Raw genomic sequence first — 10259 nt, forward strand, 5'->3', positions numbered from 1 at the left:
GTGCCTCGTTTCACGCCATGTACTCTCTGGTCCACTTCCTTTTCCTTGGGTGCAAGCTCCAATAACCCATCACCATCTGTGAAAGAAAACATTTTAATATGGGGCCCACTCGATCAAGCGGGACCGATCGAGGTTGTACCGGGAATATGTGGGGGCCACGTGATGGATGAAGATCATCCAACACGTCCATCAGATGCTTGATCAACTCATTCTACATCCAGGTGCGAAAAATAATCATGATCAAGCACTCAAGTGTGCCACGACAAAACATAGGGAACAATGTGATATTAATGGCCCGCTTGAATATCAGAACAGCCTAATTTTCATCCTGACCTGACGTGTAGAAAGATGAATAGTCTGAATGGCTTGGATTTATACATACAAGACAGTGCGCCCTAGACGCATATCAAATGCAGGCATTTCTTCCAACTTGTTCCTTGTGGTGTGGTCCAACTGATCACAGATCAGCATGATTTTAGGGAACTAAGGGTATCATTCATGGACGCATATGATAGACGTGTTGGATTTTATGCATGTATCAGTTGGGCCCACATATTCCTGGTACTACGGTACCGCCCTTTTAATATTAGAAATCAGAAATGATCCGTATTCTTGCAGATATGTCATGCGTGTCAGACATCCGAGCTGTTAGAAAGGTTGGCTTCTTCATGCGGACCGCATGGTCCAAAAATGGGGCTGTTCCACTGAACATGTAAGTCATACCGTCCAAACCAATGGACGGCCGACAATCTGAAAACATATAGGCTTGTACTGCCTGGTGAGTGGATCGGTCTGATTTTCATTCCAGAGGATATCTTATGATGGGCCCGGACCTTTAACGGCTGGGATGTTCTATGCACGTGATGTGTTGGAGTAAAATAACAGATGGAGATGAGCTTCTGGAGCAACGGCGACACCTGATCATTTTACACGTCCGGTTTAGCAGTGGTTCACTCGAAATCGGATTGCGTACTGAGCTACTCAGTACGCTCTTATCGTACAGAGTAAACTCAGTTGGGCCCACCTTGAATGTACGTGGTCTATCCACGCCGTCCATCCGTTTTTTCACCTAATTTAAGGGGTTGGGATCAAAATTAAAGCATATCTAAATATCAATTGGATCATACCAAAGGAAATAGTGGAGATAATGATTTCCACCATTGAAACCTTGCTAGGTCCTACAGTGATGTTTATTTGTCATCCAACCTCTTAATAAGATCATAAAGACATGGATGAAAGTAAAACACAAATATAAGCTTGATCCAAAACTTATGTCCCCCAAAATTTTTCAACAGTAGACGTTCAATTCAACTGTGGTCCATTTGAATATTTTATATGCTTCATTTTTTATCTTAAGTCCTAAAATTATCTGAGCTAGATCCTAAGGTTTTGTGGGCTTACATACCCGCGTGTGGGCCCGCGTGTGGGCTTACAGGTTTACAGTGGATAATTGGAGATTTGAATGGAGTGGTTGAGTGGTTTTCTAGAATACATCTGAACACCTTAACCATTGGATTGGTCCTTTTCATTGATCCAAACTGTTCAAATGATGGCCCCACCGCTCATGAAAATTCCCAAAAAATACTCTCAGATTAAAATATCTCATCCCTTCCTTTATTCCAAGGTTAGGTTAATAGTCATTATCAATGGAAAAGGTCAAAAGATCAGAGAGTTGTAATATCCAATATAAGGGTTGTAATCTTTTGGATATCTCCCATCAAAGGTGAAACCCATCGTATACACGGCATGCATGGATCATTGAAATATGACCCCAATTCCAAACGCTACAATCCAATGGATCTTGTAGCGCTACACTGGGATGTATTCTAGCAAAACGCTTAAACCGGCCATTGTTTTTCTTTCCGCATGGGGGTGGCCTTGCCTTAATTTCGGGGATGGTCATTGTGGTAGACGTGGCCATCTTACGGACTGTCCAGGTGTTTCACACACTTTCAACGTTGGCACACATGCTGCGTGTAATTGTCCGTGCAGGGAGAGGATGCGTGTAAGGCTAGCAATCCTGAGATATCTTCTTTTTATTAGAGATTTCTTTCAGGACAGCAGTCTTACTTTTTACAATGCAAGTCATAAATTACAGTGGGATAGCTACACATGTGAAAGTGACACATGCTTGAAATTCGTGTCATGCATCGTGTGGACACCACGCGTACCTTCCATGCCCTGGAAATCAAGTGGCCAAATTTGCACATCAAATGCAGACAACTATTTCAATGTTTTTAGTTGTCCACTTTTTACATACAAGTGTAAGTAGACCCGGTGACCGGATGGTCTGAATTTTTATCTGCTCTGATAAAGAAATATAGCGAAAACAAAATAAAAGACATATATATATATATATATATATATATATATATATATATATATAGAGAGAGAGAGAGAGAGAGAGAGAGAGAGAGAGAGAGAGAGAGAGAGAGAGAGAGATTAAAATATAAATATAAATTGATCGAGATTCATGACACCTTATTGTCATTGAGATTTGCTCCCCAAAAAATGATTCGATACACTGTGTTTTAGCAACTCTGCCCCCAAAGTACAACTCTCTTCACTACAAGAAAAGGGGGTTTTAGCCTTGGTTCAAAACTGTGGCTAAAAAGGTTAAAAAGTGAGGCTAAAGCCTTTAGCCTCAGTTTTGCCTCAGTTATCCAAACCGAAGTTGAAACCCCTGTGCCTAAAGCCTTTAGCCTCAGTTTTAGCAACCGAGGCTAAAATGACTTTTATATCCTTGGTTCTTCAAGTGAGGCTAAAAACCTTTTTAGCTTCAATTTCTCGAAATGAGGCTAAATCAAAATTTTAGCCTCCATTGTTTTCAACTAAGACTAGATCCAAATTTTAGCCTTAATTGCTTCCAACCGAAGCTAAATCTATTTTTAACCTCGGTTCTCAACAACCGAGGCTAAACCCTTTAGCCATGGGAGTTGTAGTCTCAATTTAGGTAACTGAGGCAAAACTGAGACTAAAGATAAATTTAGCCTTTGTTGGGATCAACTGAGGCTAAATTTAATTTTTAACATCATTTTGTCCAAAGCAAAAGCCGACAAAGATTTAGTTCACCATATAAAGTGAAAGTATATCACTAAAGAGAAATCAAAACTATAAAACACTAAAAAACCACATACCACATTGGAATCAATGGCTTCAGAAGAAGGATCTACTTTCAGATTATGGACAATACTAGTTAAGGCAATGTCTGCCCGATATCCTTTGGAAACAACAAAGATGGAAGATCACCAAAGCTTTTACTGTTTGCTATCAATCAGTCAGCATCAGTCAAAGGAAGATGCTGAAACAAGACTCAAACAATACAACAGCAGTCTGACCACCAAACAACAGATTGTCTATATCATCAATAACTCCCATAAAAGGAGAAAAGAAAAAGGCCTCTCTCAACTCTGTTCTTTTCAGTTAATGATAGCAGCAGCTCTACTTGAAAATTCCATAACCTCTATCACTTAAACAGGACACCAGGAGGAAAAAAGAAATGAAAATCAGAATATGATGGAACTCCAGAGCTATGGTTTGCCATCATGCTTTATTGTCTCCAACTGCCTCCCTTTGGCAGCAATGGCAACAATCAGATCATCGAATTTCTCAGTCTTCCCCAGCAATACCTCAATCTATAACAAGTAAGAACAAAAACATTACAACTGCAAACATCATTGTATGCAAATAGCTACCTCCCAAAAATAAAAAGTAAACAGAAGTCTGGTTGTTGAGATCAAGTAACTAGTGTAGCCAAAGATAAGAATTATATATGCTTGTGTCTTTTTGAAAGAAACGGAGGGGGGTGGTTTGATAAAACCGCAGAAATAATCAACCATGCTGGTTAAAAAAGCATGGGTATTTGAATTTGATCACTTCAAATAAGAAAAGAAGAAGAAGAAGGTAGTAAGGATGATTAATTTGACATGACAAATATTAAAAAACTAGCATTAACAGTGCCAACCTTCGCTTTTGGAATGAGACGGCCCTTGGATTCATCCTTCATGTCAACTGTAGACATCAAAATGCCTGCTCATGATGGAAATCAGATTATTATTATTTGTAATTCTCAAGTGTTGACAAGGGAACATGATAGGCAACAACCCAAGTTGGGCTTACTCTTCTCAATAGCCAGACCTTTTTTCTTCAGAATCTCTGCAACTGTGAGGGCCGCTGTGAGCGTTGAGGTAGAAAAAACAAGCAAGTTGAGCTAACATAATGGTGATAATAAATAACTTAAGAATGCTATTGAATCTCATAACCTTTATAAATGATTTGAACCCATTTATTTGGTTCTGTTAATCATGTTAATAACCTATGAGGATTTTTTTTTTTTTTTTAAATCCTACTTAGTTCTATTAATCATGTTAATAACCTATGAGGATTGTTTTTTTTAATAATCTCCTACTTGCACATAATCATTTCCACTTTTAAGATCTGTGTATAGTAACCCAATGCATGCTTAGAGGAAACCTATGCTTCAAAAGGAATCTAGTTGATTTTAAAAGGCTCCAATTAGCCCCTTAAACAAAAGATTGTGGTAGTATTGCAAGAAAATTGGGATAAGGTGAGGTGAGCAAAGGAAAAATACTAACTCGATCCAGCTCCCTTTGGGCAATCTTGCTGTCATGTAAACCTCTCAGAACATTCTTACATGCATCAACACAACAGCTTAAGGGAAAGAATTAGAGAGAAACAGACTAGAGAATACAAGAATTTAAGTCAGCACATGGATGTACACTAGATTGTTACCTTGCCAGGAGTTGAAGTTACTGAGACCACATACCACCTGAGTTTCAACCTATCAAACTGGCTTAGCTCAAAGGATACATCATATGTTAATCCTAAAGAAACTCGGACTGTAGTGAAGAGCCTGTTTACAAGGGCATGAGAAACATGCAACATAATCAGTTATACCCACCAACATCTTGAGATGATACAAAACTGCTAGTTGTTGCTGGCAAACATAAAATCCCAAACTCTAGAATTGTACATATAGTTATCTTATGATAGTCAAGTAACATATACAGCAAAGCATAACAAGAATGGAGTTTTCCGCATGAGAGTGCCAGTAAATAATTCTGTACCGAGGCTTAACCATGCAAGCATGCAACTTACACAAGTGTTGCCATTGGCATGACAGGCATTGTTTGATTCAACATTGTTTGTGATGGACTGCGAGCCACACCATTCTGAGGACCACGGACGGAACTCCCATTCTTAGACACCTCAGCTGCAATTCATAGATTATGGTACCCTGCTCAATATTGAAAAATGTCCATGTAATGACAGGGAGGAACATTTTTGATAAATCTACCTTCCAAAGAATCCTTCCCACCGCTTGCCTTCTATTGTGTGTCCTGCACATGATGAGTGGAAATATGAATACAAAATGTCTGGGTAGTGTTTACATCCAAAACAGTGACAATGATACTTTATGCATATGCTCCAACTAAAATTGCATTTCTAAAAAGGCATTGGACTCACAAAGTCATATATGCACTCATCTTTCACTGAAGTTGAAAACTTCCATATATGTACTTCCTTCACTGGAACCTTCACTTGCACTGTCACCACTACAGATTTCAGGTTTCATTTCAATTATCAGTTGTAGTCAGTATGCAATTGAATGGGTGCCAAAACATCTTAAATAAATTATGATGATGGAAATAATCTCCTGGGCATCAATAATACCTTTGGGAGACAAATCCATTCCCAGATGCTCCAGATGTTTTACCCGGCTCACTGTTATCCTTGCCCATAAGCATATTCAAGCTGCCTAAACTTCCTTTTGATCTCTTCATGGGTCCCTTTTCCTTACCTTCAGATGACTTACCATCCATTTCCATGCCCTACGGAAAAATGTGTCATGATCCATTTATACAAACAACATTTCACATATCTATCATACCACACATATAGCATGCCTAACCAAAAAAAAAAAAAAACACAAATAAATAAATAAAGGTTGGTTTAAGCATGTAACTAACAGAAGCCTCGGTGTTGCCATTTGGTGAAGGCATAGCATATGGACTGAATGGATGAGACCCCTGATTCAAAGTTTATAGAATCACACCAATAGTTAGTGGCATCCAAAACTACAGGACTGGGGCATGGAATTGTCTATGATCACAATGAGAAATTCCAGAAGCTATGATCACAGGTATTAACAAGAAAAATACCCACCACATGCATTTCGATATTTTTTTCCCCTCATGTTCTGTTTTCCTAGGCAACTCAATTGATCCCACCCTACTTTCCTGTGATAAGATGAGCATGACCTGGATTTCTCTTAATCCAGTTCACCACGAGAGGGCAGGGAACTTCCAAGTTGATTGGCCTTTTATTCATGAGAATTACTAATTCATATTGTATCCTCAGTTATCCAACATCTCAATACAAGGACTTGTTCCTGAAGGGTATGAAAAGGGAAAACGATGACCCTGTTACAAAAACACAACCATTTAAAATAAAACACAAATGTGGATATTTGATTAAGGGATAATGCACGGTACGAAAACAATAGTCTGTGAACTATTGCAAGTGTCCTAAATAAACAAATCAACATCAAAGCCACACAACCATGGGATTTAAATGATTATGGAGGATCTTTTGTTCACTTAGTAAAATACCTTGAAAAGAATATACGGTGTTCCAGTTTCTATCTGTGATTTCAGAATTTCAAACCATAGGGTCTGTGCCTACAACAGACTATCCAACTATGCAGCCATATAGATCAACATAAATTAGGTAGACAAAAATGCAGAATAAGTATTTCAAAATGAATAAATATACTTCTTGTTGAAACACAAAATCAGGCATTCTAATGAAGCACTTTGAACTGATATATCCATGCTTGTGCCATACACATTACAGGTGTCATCCAAAGTCAAAAAAACAACCCAATCCAAAGTCAAATAAAATATTCTTATAAAAGAAATAATAGATCTGAATGCAATGTAGTTTCCATGAGTACAAATTAGCCATGCAACCCATATAAATATACAATTTTGTGTTGAGTGGAAGTAGAGAAAGAAGGGATTTTGTAGTTCTTACCATTTGGGCAATCCTCTTGTAGCACCAGTGCCCATGGACGACAAGTAGTCGCTCCAGAAACTGGAACTGAGCAATAGAGAAGTCACTAGGTGGTTGTTCTTGGCATCGCCTGTTTTTGAAACCATCATCAAGACAAGAACTTTAGTTGCAGTTTCGCAAAAAGCAAGAGCAGGGAATCGCCTGTTTTTGAAAAATAAGAAGTTAAAAAGAATCAGGAATTGTGCTTTGTTTCCCATGTGTGTGGAATTGTACCGTGTGTGTGAGCATGCACACACTAGTAAATTGCATGTGCATCACACATGGGAATGCCTAAACATTTTTCCTACATAACTACAAAAGACAGAAAGGCAGTGATTTACATACAAGAATCCAACAGCAATTTGGTTCTCATAGTTCAAACCATCAGACATTCCTAGATCTCCAAGTTCATTAGCAAACAAAGCATGAAGCAAAAAAGCATGGCCCGTGATCAAGTGACGTGAAATAAATATAGTTCTAAAACCAAAAAAACAATTACCAATTGGATATCTTGCAGTAGTTACATGTATATGTGCCAGACTCCCAGCTAATTTTATTTTATTTTTCTAATATATGTCCGATACAAAAAGAAGGGGAAAATATGTACACTGTGTGACCCAACAAAATAGGCCTGTTATGTTTATTAAAAATCAGTAGCCATTCAATTAATCCATCACACAAAATCAAATTATTGGCATGGACAGCAGACTTGCATTAGGTTTCACATAGATGGAGATTCCCATGAAAATTTTCTTGAGCATGCAGGCTTCCAAGTACTTAGAATTTCCCATTATTTGCATAACAAAGGGATTCTCATGTGGCACTGTGGGCCCCATGTGTTCCCCTAGATAATTTTCTAGGAAACTCCATCCAAACGAAGCCTTACCTGCAATTTGAACCGGCATCCTATCTTGGACAAAGTACCGAAAATGATAAGAGCAAACAACCAATGAGTAAGAAGTGATAAGATATGCCTGTAGACATGAATATAAAGATCAACTCTTAGAGCCAAAGTTCGATCCCAACTTACCAACTAAAATTTTTTACAAAAAAAAGAAAGACAAAAAGGACAACATCCATTGGAATTCAGTTAGATTTGCCAAAGCAAATATATTGGCATCAAGAAAACCCAATAACTTAAACATTCAAGAGTGAAATAAAATCATACAAATAGTAGAAATTCAAATGGATATTCCCAAATTACTCACAATCTACAGCTTGATCGTCTTCCCATCGAGCTCGACAGTCCTAATTTTCTAAAGATTAGACAAATAATACAAAAATAACTCACATCACCAAAATGTGTCTGTATCGTGTATATTTATGCATGGCATGAGTTAGGTAGGTGTGTATGTATGTATAGATAGATAGATATAGAAACAGACAAAAATAATACAAAAATAAAACATATCACCAAAAAACAGAGTCAAAGCAGTAAGGAAATGGAAGATTTCAATTTGCAGAGCAGCACAACAACTAGAAATTTGGCATAGCTCTAGGAAGAAAACCAGGGAAAAAAATAGCTGGGAAGACAGATAAATCTAAGATCTACAAGGTTAATTAAAAATAGATCACTCCTGTCATGCTACAGCTAGTTATCCACAACCGCTCCCAAATGCAAAATTATCTAAATTGAAGATGAATCACATCCATCTCCAATGAGGATCAGTTTCTGCTAGCAGAGGGAAGTGGGATGCAGGAAGTGCATGCTCCTAAAAAATATAATACATAACAGATCTTTCTCTATTCTCCTAATCTGATCAAATTTGAGATCGAGAGAAAAGGAGCGGAAGGAGCAAAATGAAAAGAATTGAGCTTACCTTGAACTGATTTGGATCTGGATCTGAATGATAAGGAGGTCTTCTAGTAGCTCTCCTTCTTCCAATCGAGAGAGAGAGAGAGAGAGAGAGAGAGAGAGAGAGAGAGAGAGAGAGAGAGAGAATGGATTTGGATCTGGATCTAAATGATAAGGCTTCTAACAGCTTGAAAACATGCGAAAAGAATCAAAATCTGCAAACAAGGAAATCGCAAAGATCTTCTTTATGGGAATCCGACAGAATTCCACAAAAATAAAAAATAAAAAATCTCTGCATTCCTCTCTAAACCAGACGATCTAGGGTTCTCGATCGAGAAAAAATAGCAAAACAGCAAAGAAATTCCAAACAAATCAAGAAAAGCGAAATTGAGAGCTAGAACATCCGATCTTCGATGAGATTTAACGAGAAAATGCGGGAACAAGAGCAATACCGACCTGCACGTCTGAGAAACGAGAATTCCGAAGCTCCTTTCGCCATCAATTGATGAAATGGTTGGAACTGAAGAAAGAAATGGCGATTTCCGAGCAGAAATCGAGAGAAATGAGGGTTTTGGGAGACTTGCTTGGACTCGCTGAGAGACCCTTTGCCAGAAAAGCCTCTGAGTGAGAGGAATGGCGGCTTGCTTTTGTAGCTGAAAATAACGAAAATGCCACTATAACTTTGGAAAGTCGAAATTACCGTTGCTACTTTGCGATATTGGCCTCAGTTTTCAATAACCAAGGCAAAAAGGCCTGGCCGGCCCATGAAGCAAAGAGCTCAGTAGGGCCCACCATGACATGGCATCCGCTCCATCCATCTCTTATTACATATTATTTTAGAATGGGACCCAAAATAGTAGGCTGATTCAACACTCTAATGGGCCATAATGCATGGATCAGTGATGATGGGCCATTTACCTTTGAAATCTTACCGTGGCCCACCGTGATGAGTTCGGTAGCCTCAAGAAGGCTTCAATGATAGACGTCTTCGTGAAATAAATTTTCAGCCCACTTCCATAAATGAGTTTCCAAAAATAATGGACAGACTTTTAGCCTCGGTTACTAACCAACCGAGGCAAAATGATAGACTTTTAGCCTCAGTTACTCACCAACCGAGGCAAAAGAGTAGACATTTGGCCTCAGTTGTACACCAACCGAGGCAAAAGGGCAGACTTTTGGCCTCAGTTGCTCACCAACAGAGACAAAAGGGTAAACTTTTGGCCTCAATTTTCAATAATCGAGGCAAAAAGGTAGGCTTTTGGCCTCAGTTTTCAATGACTGATGCAAAAGGGCAGACTGTTGGCCTCAGTTTCTCACCAACCGAGGCAAAAGGGTAGACTTTTAGCCTTAGTTTCTCAACAACCGAGGTAAAAAAGCAGACTTTTAGCCT

The 10259-nt window shown here is 38.6% G+C and overlaps 1 protein-coding gene and 1 long non-coding RNA gene across 13 annotated transcripts; one reads left to right on the plus strand and one right to left on the minus strand.

The window, feature by feature from the left end:
* Nucleotides 1-3155: 3155 nt before the first annotated feature.
* Nucleotides 3156-9520, minus strand: LOC131251155 (probable phospholipid-transporting ATPase 4). Of its 12 annotated transcripts, none has more exons than XR_009173630.1 (7): nucleotides 9326-9520; nucleotides 8283-9084; nucleotides 5738-5852; nucleotides 5488-5567; nucleotides 5318-5360; nucleotides 5119-5233; nucleotides 4680-4873 (listed from the first exon to the last, which is right to left on the minus strand). XR_009173630.1 is itself a non-coding variant. In XM_058251690.1 (3 exons), exons 1-3 carry the CDS (start codon nucleotides 7464-7466, stop codon nucleotides 3531-3533), a joined length of 261 nt encoding a protein of 86 aa, XP_058107673.1. In that variant the 5' UTR covers nucleotides 7467-7516; the 3' UTR covers nucleotides 3156-3530. The 12 variants fall into 12 exon arrangements, 4 of the variants coding, with proteins under 4 accessions (XP_058107673.1, XP_058107671.1, XP_058107670.1 ...); XR_009173625.1 differs by having other exon boundaries at nucleotides 5488-5576; nucleotides 5695-5852; XR_009173628.1 differs by lacking the exons at nucleotides 8283-9084; nucleotides 9326-9520 and adding an exon at nucleotides 5991-6421.
* Nucleotides 3508-4326, plus strand: LOC131251156 (uncharacterized). The gene is made up of 2 exons (XR_009173631.1): nucleotides 3508-3644; nucleotides 4075-4326. It is a non-coding gene; the product is annotated as an uncharacterized LOC131251156 (long non-coding RNA).
* Nucleotides 9521-10259: the final 739 nt, after the last annotated feature.

This window comes from Magnolia sinica, chromosome 7, assembly GCF_029962835.1.
Source record: "Magnolia sinica isolate HGM2019 chromosome 7, MsV1, whole genome shotgun sequence".
Taxonomy (NCBI): domain Eukaryota; kingdom Viridiplantae; phylum Streptophyta; class Magnoliopsida; order Magnoliales; family Magnoliaceae; genus Magnolia; species Magnolia sinica.

What these genes read in the sequence shown, in the direction of transcription:
- LOC131251155 (XM_058251686.1), bottom strand. Translation starts at nt 7,292, where the DNA reads ATGGGAAACAAAGCACAATTCCTGATTCTTTTTAACTTCTTATTTTTC. An exon ending in ACAAGAGGATTGCCCAAATG is followed by an intron (nt 4,874 to 7,056) that starts GTAAGAACTACA and finishes CCTTGTAAACAG; the next exon opens with GCTCTTCACTACAGTCCGAG.